The following is a 16,560-nucleotide window of genomic DNA, read 5'->3' on the forward strand; positions in this document are numbered from 1 at the left end:
CCACAAAATATCCCCCGGATACAGAAAATATCTGGGGGATATGGCCCCACAGCTGTAAAGTGCACAGTGAGAGGAACACGGCCGGCCTCTCACTTTTGTTGGAGGTGGCCGGCCGGCCACACCACCTAGCCGGCCGTCTAGGGGTCAAAAGGGTCAATGAGATTTTCTGGCCGGCCAGCTACTGGGGAGGTACCCCTATGTGTGTACAACACAACCATGTGGTTAAAAGTCTGAAAAAGTGGGTCCAAGGGGTTCAACATTGGCTCGGAAAGAGGGGGTCAAAAGGGTCAAGTTGAATTACTGGCCGGCCATGAACTTTTAGGGGCCTCTCAGGTGTGTACATCACAGATATGTGGTTCAAAGTCCGAGAAAAAAGGTCCAAGGGGTTCAACATTAGCCCGGAAGAAAGGGGTCAAAAGGGTCAAGTGACCTTAATGGCCGGCCACCAACTTTTAGGGGCCTCCCAGATATGTAGATCACAGATATGTGGTTGAAAGTTGGCAACACTAGCTCCAAGGTATTCAACATTAGCCCGGAAGTGCGAAAAACGAGCGCCGGGAGGCTCCGGAGGAGAGATAACTGGCTGCTGCAACAATTGCTGGCCTCCCACCCTTCAGTGACCTTCCTCGTGATAAAACAGAGGTACCTGCCAAAAATGAGCAAAAACCGTTGCAAAACGAATGTTCCGGGGCCAAAACACGCAGTTTGGGGTCCCGAAAATGGGCTGTTAAGCACCGAAAGTGGCATTCGACCTCGAAGTGGGTTTCTCAGACCCCAGTGTCCCTTAAAAGGGAGCAAATAGGAAGTATGCCAAAAACCGGAGCAAACGGAGATGGTTAAGCGGTCCCGAACCGAGGCACACGGCCTGACGGCTCCGAAAACCGGGAACCGGACTCCGAAATGGGTAAAATGGCCTACGGCCACCAAATGTAGCCTACGGACATTGAGAGATGGTCTACGGGACCTCTCCTTCCCCTCAGGAAAAGAAACAGAGAAAATCGAGTCTGGTTCGCAAACCGAGACAAGGCACAGAAAAGGGTTCGGGAGTCCGGAGGCAGGGCTCACGGCCGTAACTCCGAAACTTCTGAACAAGCACAACATGCAATATCACCGAGTGCTCAACCGGTGATGTCTGAGTCTTAAGGTCGGTCAAAAATGGGGTGTCTACAACTACCCAATAATTTATGTAGTATTATAGGTAGGAAAACATAATCAACCTCAATGCTAGGAACACAAACTGAGTTTAATTTTGTTCATGCATACACATTGTTTTTTTTTTTTCGGGGGGGGGGGGGGGGAGGGGGGTAAAGCAGTGAACTCATAAAATTAAGCAGCCAAGGTTCAAGGGTGTAAAACCTCTCTGGCATCATCGTACAACTAATTCAAAATAAAGGAAGGAGCAATTAAAATTTAGCAAATAGGGTGAGTCACAACCCAATAGAAATCATCTAACGCAGTATATGAAATTTAGTAAAGGTATGAGTACAATATGCATATACAATGTCTGTGATAAAACTTTCACAAATTCACATACTCAAAAGATATCATATTCAAATCTTAATCTATTTTCCTTCAATTCATTTCAGTTCATTTAATCTTCTCAATACATGAGTCAAGTACATTATCTTTTACAACCAAACTAAGACTACAACTCAATAGTTTTCAGGATCATATAAATACAAATACACACTTCAATCTGTCATTTTACAGATATTTCGTCCGCGGGATCGACACCCATGCAATATTTCAATTTGCCATTTTACAGATATTTTGTCCGTGAAATCGGCACTCATGTATAAATTTTGAGACTTTCACCCAAGACACTCTGACCAACTTAATTATAATGGAGTCCATCCCCTTTGTTCTCCCAGACCATCATATGTATACAATATATATAAACATAGTCATATTCAATGACAACCAACAAGAGATTATTTTCAGTTCACCTAATCCACATGCAATTTCTATAACAATCATAGCTATCCTTCACCGATAGCTCAATACAAATATTCCTAAACAGATATACAATCTCAACACAGATAAATCATCAATTTTTCATAAGCGAGTGATTAAACAAATCCAACTACACCTCTCATTTATACCTTTACCCAATTTTACATTTATGACACCGATTTCATTATTTATACAAAATAATTATTCCAAATATTTTAGGGCAAAACTCCCCATTTTTCAAGTATTGACCCCAAGGGCTAAAATCAATTATTTTAATACAAGATAGTCTCATAACTAAACCCCATGATCAATTATATAACCCACATGGAAACCCCTATTTTTCATTCATACCCAAACCCTAGGTTTATTCAAATCACCCCCAAGTCACACCATTGTTACACAAGAGACAAATAACTAGGCTAAATATCATATGAGAGTGAAGAAAAATCCCTATCTCAAAGAGAAAAGATGAGCCAAGTAAGGAGCGAACTCCAAAAATGTCGAAATCTGACTTCAATCGGGTCAAATGGAAGATCTTGAGAAGTTCTATCTTTTTATCAAAGAGAGAAGGGTGGAGAAATCAATAGATCTAGGTCAAAATGTAGAGAGAGAGAGTATTTTAGAGAGAGAGGCTCTCAACTATAGGATTTAGAATGAAAAAAGATAAAAATGTGATGTAAAAAGTCACTTTTACAATCTGATATACGCACAGTCCGCTCAAGCGGAAGAGTTGACGCTTGAACGTCAGACACAATAAGTTGTTCCGTTTGAGCACAATAAGATACCCGCTCGAGCGTAGAATACACACTTCCAGTATTTTTGCAGACAACAAACAAACCACTCGAGCTCAAGAAAGGTTGCTCGAGTGCCCACCCGCTCGAGCGTAGAAAACACCGATCGAGCGTGAAGACACCCCTCCAGTACTTTTGTAGATGTGCAAAGTACTGAGAGTTTACAACTCCCGCTCAAACGCGAGAAAGGCCCGCTTGAGCGGAGGAAAAAAATGCACATAGCCCGCTTGAGCGCAAGAATGGTCGCTCTAGCAGAGAACCAAAAATCTGGATAACAAGGTTTTGGAAAAACAAGTAACCAACTTGTTCCAAATGCAACCACAACAACCCAAAGGCCAATTTCAAAGAGATACGAGGGAGGAAAGAGGTAAACAACAATATGAAAATATTAAACCCCGAGTCCGAAATACCATAAAAGTCGGGTCAAAACCGGGATCTCTATAGAAAATTTCTTGGTATAGGGAATTTGAAGCCAAGATGTGCAAGTTGTTGTCGTATTGTAATTCTAATGAACTCTTGCCACTTCTAAGTTTCACATTTGTCAAAGAGCTCACTCTTGATATGGAAAATGTTGTAGCCCCTCTCTAGCCAAAATCCTCTTCAGATTTAGTAAAACATCTTCCACAAAAGCGGTGCACATGTTTAATCAACAAATGCTGATCATAACTCAGAAACGCTACCAAGTGGAGGGGAAAGGATTATCGATGATGCTCACAGCAATGACAACAAAGCTCGAAGTCCAGCTTATGCTCAAAATTCTCCATCTAGCAAGAACTTTAGTCCAGATGGTTCATCCCATGCTAGAGAGACCCAGAGGTACATGTTTTAATTTGTATCTTTTTTATATTTTCCTTCTGCGTTGGATTTGAAATTTTTTATTGGTGTCCGAACTTTTAAACCATTTCACGGCATCTATCTACACCTGTTGTTTTATTCGAAAATCTGAATTTCTACATGATTTTATTGGTGCATTGAACATGAGGGTGTTGAATCTGTGTTCTCTGGGGACAGAAGTGTCTATGAACGAAACTAGGGTGCATTTGAAACTCATTATGATACCGACTTAGGCTGGGACTTCAGTTCTGGTCCCTTTGATCATTCAGTCTCTCTTTTCTTTGGTGTTGTCCATGAGAATCCTTTTTCTACAATTTTTGGTTTAATGTTCTTTTGTATATCATGTGTTTTCCCTCTAATAAATATATAAATAAAAAAAAATCAAATATTTCATGCATGTGAAATTTTGATCCATATCCTTAAAGTGTATTATGAATTATTTTTGACTTACCATAAAGAAAGGAATGTTTGTTTGTATATAGTTTCTGTTGACAATAGGGAATTACAACATTACCAAGACAATTAGAAAGTAAAATTAATGGAGTATTGTTTTCAAATAAATCAATATATATATATATATATATATTTCAATTGTCTACGTTAGCAACGTCGCAACCCCCACGCGCAAAGCACTTGGGGGTTCAACTAGTATGTGTGTAAATAAAACAACAGTCAAATAGATTTTTATACAAAATATGAAAATTTTATACAATAATTATGTTCTTCTAACATTACACTTGTGAAAATAAAGTCATTGTAGAGGAGTTAAAGGAAGATGGGATATACCAATAGGGGATTGGTTCAATAGTAAGACCTTTGATTTCTTCACTCAAAGTCTGAATTTGAGTCTTCATAATCTCTTATTGGGGTAAACATGCTTCTTAGCATTCAGAATATGCGGGGGTATTACGTTCAGCCCCAACGCAGGTGTGATGAGATTCCTTACAAATGTGTTGCGGGTACTAAAGAGCAACACTCCCTGGCGAGTATATGGCGTAGTCTATCTACATATTCATTTTTATGAATCAAAAAAAAAAAAAAAAAACAAAACAAAACAAAGGAAGATAGGATATAATGTATAAAATGTCTCGCTAAAGTGACTGTGAGCAACACATGATAATTTTTCATGAAAACCGTACTTAAAGGTCTTTTCAAATTGGATAAATTATACACAAATTGAAGAACCAAATGACAAATTGTCACAATAAAAATTACAAGCCCCAAATTGAAACACAATTTTTTTAGACTAAATTATACAAAAATTGAAGGACTAAAGGACAAATTGTCACAATAAAAATTACAAGCCCCAAATTGAAACACAATTTTTTTAGGCTCGTTAACATTTTTTCTAGGATGATCTTAAAACACGTTCTTACTTACAATAGTCTAGCCAAGATAGTAGATAGGCAATTCTGTAACGCCCCAACCCATTACATATCATCGATATTGTCCGCTTTGGGCCATGCTTACACGGATTTGTTCTTCTTAGTGGCTCACCCATACCAGAACTACTCCAACCTAAGCACGCTTAACTGGGGAGTTCTGTTAGGGATTTCACCACCCGAGAAAAGGCCTCGATACTATATAAGGGTCTAGGTTTTTACTTTTATAACCCAGGAACTCCCCCTCCATTCCCGATGTGGGACACCGGGACGTTCCAAATTCTATCTTTAGCTAAGTTAGAGTAATGTTCCACACTACATATGGTGTCGCTCGTCTTTTTGTCTCCCAAAAACTAATATAAAACATATCATGTTGTTTCAACCAATAAAAAACAAATTAGAACATCACACAAACTTGCCTAAGGACCACAGCATAATTTTTTATATCCTTCAATCTTATTTGAAGAGAATAATTCCTATGGCTTCAACTGAGTAAAGATATATAAATATATATATATATATATATGTGAAGTCCACTTTCATGTAAGAAGAGAATAATATGTGTAAATTTTTAAGCGTTATATTGAACCTACTAATTTTCCTTTGGGTTATGTCGATAATTTTTTAAGGGTCCAGCTTGTCTCCAGTTGGAGGTTAAGATTGGACCGTTCAGTTTGCATTGTGGACTCACTTTTAGGCCTCGTTCCGATAATCTGAATCGTTTACATTTTAGAGTTCATTGAGTATATTATTCTTGTAAAAAATTAAGTCGATCGAATAACGATAATTACGTGTTCGAATCAATTTTGTATAAAAAAATAGATGATGAAAGAATAAATGATTCATAAGAAACTGATTCGAACATGTAATTGCCGTTATCCAATCGATTTATTTTTTTTATAGGGATAATGTATTCAACGAATCTTAAAATATGAACGGTTTAAATTATCGAAACGAAACCTAAAAGTGAGTCCACAAAGATAATTGCACGGTCCAGTCGTAATCTCCAGTTGGTAGGAATGACAACAAGGCGGGGCGGGGCCGGGGATCACCCTCCCCGTCCCTGATCCCCGATGGCCAAAACTTCCCCGTCCCCGGCCCCGGCCCCGATCCGCGACGGGGAACCAATCACAGTCCCCATCCCCGTCCCCAACGAGGATCGGGTTTCCCCGACCCCGAAATTCCCCGATCCTCATCAACAGATCAAAAAACAACAGACCAACAGATCAAAAAAAAAAAGATGAAGCTCATCATCAACAACAGAGATCAAAAACAAAAAAATTACAGATCATCATCAACAGATCAAAAAAAAAATACAGATCATCATCAACAGATCAAAAAATCAATAACAGATAAAAAAGAATAACAGATCTTACAGATCGACGCTGGAGATCGGCGGATGAGGACAGCGGTGGAGATTGGCGAAGAAGATCGGCGGAAGAGGAGGATATCTGCGGAGGAGGGCAGCGGTGGAGATCGGCAAAGGAGATCGGCGGATGAGGACGGCGGTGGAGATTGACGTTGTCTGCACTCCATAGCGGCTCTCTTCTCTCTCTCTCTCCCTCCTCCATATTTTTCTTACGACACGAAGCTCTCTCTCATCGCCAAAAATGGCGATCAAAACACTGAGTGAGGGGCTAAAATCGGTGAGATATAAGAGAGAGAGAGAGTGAGAGAGAGAGAAGAACGAGAGGCTACTGTGAGAGTGAGAGTGAGAGAGTTGAGTGAGAGAAAAGAACGAGAGTGAGAGTGAGAGTGAGAGTGAGAGTGAGAGTGAGACCAGTGACGCACGGGTTTAGGGCTTGGTTTATTATACATATATAAGGGATATAAAAGTAATTTTATTTCGGGAAAATTCAGGGCCGGGGCTTGAACACTGATCAGCGTCCCCGGCCCGAAATAGATCAGGGATTGATTTTCAAATACCGTCTTCTCCCCGTCAGGGGTATTTTTCGGCGAAAAACTGCTCAAATCGGGGTCGGGATAGGGGATCCCCGTCGGGCCGGTTTCAAATTACCATCTCTACCAGTTGGAGATAAACTAGACCCATTTTTAACCCCACCGTGGGAAATGTGAAAGAGACAATTTTGTTGATTATCAAAGGTACAAACTCTGAAGTGATTTCTTAAATTCTCTCACTCACTCATGATGAGAGTATGAATCGCAAAATTATTAGATAAGAATAATATAAAAAAATAGAAATAGAAATATAAATTAAATAAGTTATTTTTTACATCTTAACTTAATAAAAGTGAGTTGTTATTAAGTGAGTTGACATGTTTTACTGTGATTAATTTAAAACAATATGCAAATAATGCCACTTGATTTTCGTAAGGAAAGTGAGTCTACAATTGGAAATTTTTATTCAACACGAAAAAGAAAACTCTGTTAGACCTTTCACATTCTCATCTCATAAATACCACATCACCTCCATTGCATTATTCAAAAAACCCATAAGGTATAAAGTCAAATTAATCCCAAAAAAAAACATATAAAAAATATCTGGAAAAATCTCATCACATCTTCCGTATCTATATCTTTACCAATAGGTTCGTTTTTTCTACGGTTAAATCTTCCATTGTTGTTGCTAAGTTCCTGTACAATAATGGATAGAAGGTTAATTGAAGCTGCCCAGATGGGTAATGTTGACCTTTTGTTCAATTTGATCAAATATGATCCCTTAATTCTGCACTCTGCTTCATTAGCAGAGGAAGAGACTCCATTACACATTGCTTCCATGGCTGGCCACCTCCATTTTGTACAACAAATACTAAAATTGAGGCCAGAATTCGCCACGGAGCTCAACCAAGACGGTTTTAGTCCCCTCCATATTGCCTCGGCAAATGGGTATCTAGAGATTGTTAAAGAGCTCTTGAGAGTGGATCGTGATATGTGTGCGGTGAGGGGAAGAGAGAAGAGGATACCCCTCCACTACGCGGTGATCAAGGGTAGAATTCATGTTATGAAGGAATTGCTCGCTGCTAGCCCGGATTCTGTTGAACACGTCACTGTTCGGGGAGAGACTGCCCTTCACCTTGCAGTCAAGAAGAATCAAATTGAAGGGTTGAGAGTGTTGGTGGAACATATCAAGGAATTCAAGAAAGAGGGTGTTTTGAATATGAAGGATGAACATGGCAACACCATCTTGCACCTAGCTATCTCGGGAAAACAGTACGAGGCAAGTCTTTCCCTTTTACCCTTTTGTGTCCATAAATTTTTTAATACAAATATTAAACTTGAATGATGTGATAATAATAGTCACCTTGACGAGTCTTTTTTTATTTGAAATGATATTTTGATTAGAGTTTCTTTATAATTTTTTTTATTTGTATATTATTGCTCTTTTAATTTTGAGATAAATTATGAGCAGGTTGTCGACTTATTACTTGGTGAACTTTCCGTTACTAGGGCAGTGATGGAAGTGAATTCCTTAAACAAGAATAGCCTCACGGCTCTTGATGTTTTACTAATTTTCCAAAGTGAAGCGGGCGATAGAGAGATTGAAGATGTTCTTGTGCAAGCTGGTGCTAAGAGAGCTAGAGACTTGCACACATCGGCACTAGCGTTAACTAGCCAAAATCAGGGTGTTACAACTAACCCATCAAATGGCCCGTTAATGCCAATTGAACGGACTCGATCTCCAGCTAGACAGTTGCTAGAGTATTTCAAATACAACAAGATTAGAGATTCGCCGAGCGAGGCACGAAACGCCATGCTTGTGATAGCTATACTTATTGCCACCGCAACATATCAAGCCGTGCTTAGCCCTCCAGGTGGTGTTTGGCAAGACGATTCTCTGTCCAGTAACAACAATGGGACAGATACTACCGAACCACATAGTGCTGGAAAAGCAGTCATGGGTTCGAAGAATACGTTGTGGTTTGGCTTGTTTATCTTTTTCAACTCAGTAGGGTTCTTCACCTCTATCAACATGATCTATGTTCTCACAAGTGGATTCCCTTTGCAATTGGAGTTGCAAGTTTCAATGTGTGCGCTCGTAATAACATATGACACTTCTATGGCTTTCATGACAGCTAATAATGTCTTGTCTGTGTTATTTACTGTTGTTTCCATAGCCTTGCCATTAATGATACATATTGCAGCCATGGTGGCAAGGAACTACCTGAAATGGCCAAGAGTTGCATTGCAATGTACAAGCCTACAAAGTGCTTGAATTAGAGGCATGTTGTTCTACTTCTTTTCTCTTTGTTTTTATGAAATTAAGTGTTTGTGAGTATTCCTCGCTTGTTATTTTCATAGGCCTGGAAGCTTATTTGGTGAACATCTATAATAAATAAACAATTGAAGCAAATAAGATAAATTTCTCTATTATCATTCCAAGTTTTTTTGTTTCAAACCATATGCCAACAATAGTTTCAAAAACAACAATGCAACCGAGCTACAAAAATAATTTTGAAAAATAATAAAAATGAAGGGTAAACTACCAATAGGTTCTAATAGTTGGACTTAATTCCTATCAAGTCTTATTGAAAATAAATCTTGATAAAATTGTCGTTAAAAATAATTTTTTTATGACAATTTTTTATATGTATCGTTAAAAATTGACAATTAGTGACTTTTTTTTATCATGATTTTTATAATTTGTCGCTAAAACTTACAACTAGTGACTTTTTTAATGAAATTTCTTTTCCATAGGACCTATTAGTCAATAAGTCTACTTATTAGGACTTACACATAAGTATCCCTAAAATGAACTACGGCGCAGATTCATTGAGTGTGGTCCACATCACACTAAATTTAAATTTATATCATACAATTCAATTGTAGATTTGCCTTTTTATTGCTTGATCACACTTGGCATCCTTAACCACTTTGTCCAAAGTCAAACTAAAAACGTGCAGGTCACATAAGGGGATTAGTCAAACACCTATTCATTTTCTTCTTATTCATCTTTTTTAATAATTTTTTCTTTTTTTTATTTTTTTTTTTACAAATCTAACACCGTCAAACTAACTTATTAGACAAGGTAACCAACCAAACCTTGACATTCATGGGATATTATTCCATTTGAAGCAAGTATTTTTTATTTATTTATCTTGTGACAAAGATAATGCACTCATTTGGCATAACAAATTTTGGGACAAAAAGACTATTTTAGTCACAAAATAATAAAATAGATTAAAAAATTAATAAAATAAAATGTCATATTCAAATTATAATCATTTTATTTTTTCTCTCATAAATTTTTTTTAAAAAAAAATTAAAAACATATCTTAAACAAAATTTTTTAACCCAAACTAAAATAACTAAAAAATTAAAACATATCCCAAACCAACCTATTGATAGAGAGATAAGCAAGAGTTCAATCTATTAAAGTCGAGGTTTTCATTTATGCGGAAAAATATGCAATCAAAAGTCAAAGACTATAGCTCAAATTGTTTGACCACGATGTTGTTTAAAAAATAAAAAATAAAATAAAATAAAAAGAAGAAGAAGAAGCTGACCTCAACTAAAAAGAGAAACCAAAATGTTGTTGGACTGGATTCACACCTATCCAAATGTGCATTCTGTTTGGAACTTTGATTTTTAGTTAAAAAAATCATTACAAATTATCAAATCACATTATTTTTTTATATTTTTTTTATATCGTTCTATAAAAATAAAAAATAATAATTAAAATAGTCTATTTCTAAATGAGATTTCACATCCACCAGCCAGTGAAAGTGAAAAAGAAAATTAAAAAAATTTCTGGTGGACTAGAAACTAAATTATGTACATTTAGAAATTTAAAAAATTACTTAAAATATTAAAAGAAATTTACTAAAATAAAATAATATAAATAAATAAATAACTCAATTTTCAGAAAAATAATCAAAACCAAATAAGTGATTGTTTTCTAATTAGCTAACCGCCTATAGGGTGGAACTATTTTCATTACTTTATTGTTTAGGAGTACCACATCAATAATATCATATGATATTAAAAAACTACCCAATAATTTATGTAGTATTATAGGTAGGAAAACATAATCGACCTCAATGCTAGCAACACAAACTAAGTTTAATTCTGTTCACGCATACACATTTTTTTTTTTTTTGGTAAAGCAGTGAACTCATAAAATTAAGCAGCTAAGGTTCGAGGGTATAAAACCCCTCTAGCATCATCGTACAACTAATTCAAAATAAAGGAAGGAGCAATTAAAATTTAGCAAATAGGGTGAGTCACAACTTAGTAAAAATCATCTAACGCAGTATATGAAATTTAGCAAAGGTATGAGTACAATATGCACATACAATGTCTGTGATAAAACGTTCATAAATTCACATACTCAAAAGATATCATATTCAAATCTTAATCGATTTTCCTTCAATTCATTTCAGTTCATTTAATCTTCTCAATACATGAGTCAAGTACATTATCTTTTACAACCAAACCAAGACTACAACTCAATGGTTTTCAAGATCATATAAATACAAATACACACTTCAATCTTCATTTTACGGATATTTCGTCTACGGGATCGACACCCATGTCAATATGTCAATTTGCCATTTTACAGATATTTCTTCCACGGAATCGGCACCCATGTATAAATTTCGGCACTTTCACCTAAGACACTCCGACCAATTTAATTATAATGGAGTCCATCTCCTTTGTCCTCCCAAACAATCATATATATACAATGTATATAAACATAGTCATATTCAATGACAACCAACAAGAGATTATTTTCAATTCACCTAATCCGCATGCAATTTCTACAACAATCATATCTATCCTCCACCGATAGCCCAATACAGATATTCCTAAACAGATATACAATCTCAAGACAGATAATTCATCAAATTTTCATAGGTGAGTGATTAAACAAATCCAACTACACCTCTAATTTATACCTTTCCCCAATTTCACATTTCTGACACTAATTTCATTATTTATACAAAATAATTATTCCAAATATTTTAAGACAAAACGCCCCATTTTTCAAGTATTGACCCCAAGGGCTAAAATCAACTATTTTAATACAAGATAGTCTCATAACTAAACCCCATGATCAATTATATAACCCCACATGGAAACCCCTCTTTTTCATTCAGACCCAAACCCTAGGTTTGTTCAAATCACCCCCAAATCACACCATTGTTACACAAGAGACAAATAACTAGGTTAAATATCATATGAGAGTGTAGAAATATCCCTATCTCAAAGAGAAAAGATGAGCCAAGTAAGGATAGAACTCCAAAAATGTCGAAATCTGACTTCAATCGGGTCAAATGGAAGATCTTGAGAAGTTCTATCTTTTTATCAAAGGGAGAATGGTGGAGAAATCAATAGATCTAGGTCAAAATGTCGAGAGCAAGGGAGAGAGAGTATTTTAGAGAGAGAGGCTCTCAACTTTAGGATTTAGGATGAAAAAAGATGAAAATGTGATGTAAAAAGTCACTTTTACAATCTGATATAGGTGCAGTCCGCTCTAGCGGAAGAGTTGACGCTCGAATGTCAAACACAATAAGTTATTCCGCTTGAGCACAAGAAGATACCCACTCGAGCGTAGAATACATACCTCCAATACTTTTGCAGATAACAAACAAACCACTCGAGCTCAAGAAAGGATGCTCGAGTGCCTATCCGCTCGCGCGTAGGAAATCCCGCTCGAGCATGAAAGACACCCCTCCAGTACTTTTGTAGACGTGCAAAGTACTGAGAGTTTGCAACTCCCTCTCAAACGCGAGAAAGGCCGCTCAAGTGGAGAACAAAAATGCACATAGTCCGCCTGAGCACAAGAATGGTTGCTTGAGCGGAAAACCAAAAATCTGAGCCACAAGGTTTTGGAAAAACAAGCAACCAACTTGTTCCAAATGCAATCACAACAACCCAAAGGCCAATTTCAAAGAGATACAAGGGAGGAAAGAGGGAAACAACAATATGAAAGCATTAAACCGAGTCCGAAATACCACAAGAGTCGGGTCAAAATCGGAATTGCTATAGAAAATTTCTCTGTATAGGGAATCAAAAGTCAAAGACTATAGCTCAAATTGTTTGGCCATGATGTTGTTTTAAAAATAAAATAAATAAATAAATAAATAAAAAATAGGAAGAAGAAGAAGAAGTTGACCTTAACTAAAAAGAGAAACCAATAATGTTGTTGGACTGGATTCACACCAATCCAAATGTGCATTATGTTTGTAACTTTGATTTTTAGTTAACAAAATCATTACAAATTATCATATCACACAACTTTTTATCTTTCTTTTTTTTTTATATCATTTTAGAAAAATATAAAAAAATAATTAAAATAATCTATTTCTAAATGAGATTTCACATCCTTCCCCTAACCAGTGAAAGTAAAAAAATAAAAAATAAAAATAATTGCTAGTGGACTAGAAACTAAATTATGTACATTTAGAAATTAAAAAAAGTACTTAAAATATTAAAATAAATTTACTAAAATAAATAAAAATAATTAAAAAAAACTCAAATTTCAGAAAAATAATCAAAACCAAATAAGTGATTGTTTTCTAATTAGCTAACCGCCTATAGGGTGGAACCCTTAAAGCATTTTCATTACATTATTGTTTTGGAGTACGACATCAATAATATCATATGATATTCAAAAACTACTCAATAATTTTATGTAGTATTATAAGTAGGAAAACATAATCAATCTCAATGCTAGCAACACAAATTGAGTTTAATTTTGTTCACGCATACACTTTTTTTTTTTTTTTTTTGGTAAAGCAGTGAACTCAAAAAATTAAACAGTCAAGATTTGGGGGTATAAAACCCCTCTAGCATCATCGTACAACTGATTCAAAATAAAGGAAGGAGCATAATTAAAGACATGAAATTCTTCCATGGCAAGATTGCCTTTATTAGCAAAGATGTCCGCACACTTGTTGGCTTCCCGGTAGATATGGTCAACCGTCGTGATTCGAAGCTGCCTCATAAGGTACCTACAATCACAAATGATATTACTGAAGTGGTGACGTGGGGAAGAATCATGCAGCACTAACTGGATTATGGCTTCGGCATCTGATTCTACATGAATATCTGATAGTCCAAGGTCTACTGCCAGCTTCAATCCATCTCTAAGAGCCCAATATTCGGCCTCCAAAACTGAGGCCATACCTATGTTGCGAGCGAAGCCTGCTACCCAACGACCTAACCAATCGCGAATGAGTCCACCTCTGCTGGCTAAACAAGTACAACTCTTAGCTGCTCCATCAACATTAACTTTCAAAAACCCGAAGGAATGGGGTTTCCAGCCTACAGAAACAAAGGTAGAACTTGTGAGGGGCTTCTTCACAACAGTAATGTGCTGTCATTCAAGAGTTGTGGCAATCACCGTGAAGGCTCTAAAAGGAGTCAGGTTAGACTGAAAACACAGAGAGTTGAGATTTAACCTGATGGCCCAGCACACAGTAAGAAACAAAATGGCCCATTTAACAGAAGAAGGGTGGGACACCTGAGATTGACAGTTAGTCTTGAACCAGGAGTGAAGATTGAGAGAAAATGAGAAGGTAACATCTGTGGGGATGCCGATACTAGACCAACAGTGAGTAGCGGAGGGGCGTTCATGAAGGACATGGTTGACAGTTTCAGGAAAGCAATGGCAGAATGGGCAGAGATTGTCTGTGACAATTTACCGCAGGAATAACTGAGTTTTCGTGTTGAGCTTCTGGTGAAGGGCACGATAAACAAAATGGAGGATACGAGGATTAGAAGGGATAGCCCAAACCCAGTTCCAATTAGTAAAGGGAAGAGAAGGTTGAAATTTTTTAGTAAGAAGCTAAGCAAATTTACTTGTGAAATTCTCATCGGTAGAGTGTTTCCAAACACAGATGTCGTTCCCAGCGACAAACCAGGGGGAGGAGGAGGTACGAATGCTAGCAAGGATAATTGAGGAGAGGATAAAGGAGAGGCGAGAAAAATCCCAATTGTTATCCACCCAATAGTCACTCACACGTAAGGAGAAATCAGCAAGAGTTAAAGGGCCTTCAATACAGTCACGAAGAGGGCCACATTTGGCCGAATCATCTGCCAAAAAATGAGTGGTACTACCATTTTTAAGAATCATTTTCGAACCGTTATCGAGTATGGTAATACCTTTAAGCATATTCCTCCAAACAGGGGATGCTTTAGAGCAAGTTCTTACCATCTCACCATACTTCAACTTGAGAGTTTTTGCCCATAGAGAATTATCCTCACACGAGAATCTCCAATTTAATTTAGCTATAGCCACTCTATTAATCAAAGAAGTCTGCCGAATACCGAAGCCGCCAAGATTTTTTGGTTTCATAACTGTGTCCCAAGCAACACCATGAATTTTCCTATGTTCCTGAGAGGACCCCCAAAAAAATCCCTATTGAGTTTATCAATGGTATCACTACAAGAAAATACACTTTTGGCGACCATTTTTGCCGACCAAAAATATTTTGGTTGCCAAAAGTTTTGGAATTGGCGACAAAAAATTAGGTTAGTCGGTACAAGTACAATATTTAGCTACTAAACTTTTTAGTCGGGGTATATTAATTATTGGCGACTAAAAAAAATTTAGTCACTAAAAACGTCAAAATTGGCCACTAAAAAATATTTTAGTTACTGTATAGATAGTTTTGGCAACTAAAACTATTTAATCGCCGAATCAAAAATAAAAATGTACTTTTATCTTTGGCGACCAAAAGTTTGGTCAGCAAAAATTTAATTTCAGCGACTAAAAAATGTTTTAGTCGCTGTATAGATAGTTTTGGCAACTAAAATAATTTAGTCGCTAAATGAAAAATAAAAATTTACTTTTTATCTTTGGCAACCAAAAATTTGGTTGGAAAAAATTTAATTTCAGCGCCTAAAAAATATTTTAATCGCTGTATAGATAGTTTTGGCAACTAAAATAATTTAGTCGCCGAATCAAAAATAAAAAATTACTTTTTATCTTTGATGACCAAAACTTTGGTCGCCAAAAATTTAATTTCAGCGACTAAAAAACATTTTAGTCGCTGTATAGATAGTTTTGGCAACTAAAATAATTTAGTCGTTGAATGAAAAATAAAAATTTACTTTTTATCTTTGGCGACCAAAACTTTGGTTGCCAAAAATTTAATTTCAGCGACTACAAAATATTTTAGTCGCTGTATAGATAGTTTTGGCAACTAAAATAATTTAGTCGCTGAATGAAAAATAAAAATTTACTTTTTATCTTTTGCAACCAAAACTTTGGTCGTCAAAAATTTAATTTCAGTGACTAAAAAATACTTTAGTCGCTGTATAGATAGTTTTGGCAACTAAAATAATTTAGTCGCTGAATGAAAAATAAAAATTTACTTTTTATCTTTTGCGACCAAAAGTTTGGTCGGTAAAAATTTAATTTCAGCGACTAAAAAATATTTTAGTCACTGCATAAATAGTTTTGGCAACTATAATAATTTAGTCGCTGAATGAAAAACAAAAATTTACTTTTTATCTGTGGCGACCAAAAGTTTGGTCGACAAAAATTTAATTTCAGCGACTAAAAAATATGACTTTTCGCTGTATAAATAGTTTTGGCAACTAAAATAATTTAGTCACTGAATGAAAAATAAAAATTTACTTTTTATCTTTTGGTCGCCAAAAAATTATTTCCAGAGACTAAATAAATATTT

The 16,560-nt window shown here is 36.2% G+C and overlaps 1 protein-coding gene and 1 long non-coding RNA gene across 2 annotated transcripts; one reads left to right on the plus strand and one right to left on the minus strand.

Annotated features, from left to right (window-relative positions):
• Positions 1-7,301: 7,301 nt before the first annotated feature.
• LOC114283634 (ankyrin repeat-containing protein BDA1-like) lies at positions 7,302-9,272 on the plus strand. The gene is made up of 2 exons (XM_028226500.2): positions 7,302-8,138; positions 8,331-9,272. The coding sequence occupies exons 1-2, from the start codon at positions 7,566-7,568 to the stop codon at positions 9,132-9,134; spliced, it is 1,377 nt and encodes a 458-aa protein (XP_028082301.2). The 5' UTR covers positions 7,302-7,565; the 3' UTR covers positions 9,135-9,272.
• A 2,352-nt stretch (positions 9,273-11,624) lies between these two features.
• Positions 11,625-15,228, minus strand: LOC145812776 (uncharacterized). Its single transcript, XR_014356307.1, has 2 exons — positions 14,326-15,228; positions 11,625-14,188 (listed from the first exon to the last, which is right to left on the minus strand). It is a non-coding gene; the product is annotated as an uncharacterized LOC145812776 (long non-coding RNA).
• Positions 15,229-16,560: the final 1,332 nt, after the last annotated feature.

Source organism: Camellia sinensis, chromosome 15 (assembly GCF_055761805.1).
Source record: "Camellia sinensis isolate YWXY chromosome 15, ASM5576180v1, whole genome shotgun sequence".
Lineage (NCBI taxonomy): Eukaryota > Viridiplantae > Streptophyta > Magnoliopsida > Ericales > Theaceae > Camellia > Camellia sinensis.

Bases quoted from the DNA above. Each gene is read 5' to 3' on its own strand.
- LOC114283634 (XM_028226500.2), top strand. From the start codon at position 7,566: ATGGATAGAAGGTTAATTGAAGCTGCCCAGATGGGTAATGTTGACCTT. The intron at 8,139-8,330 runs GCAAGTCTTTCC...AATTATGAGCAG, and splicing joins TCTCGGGAAAACAGTACGAG to GTTGTCGACTTATTACTTGG.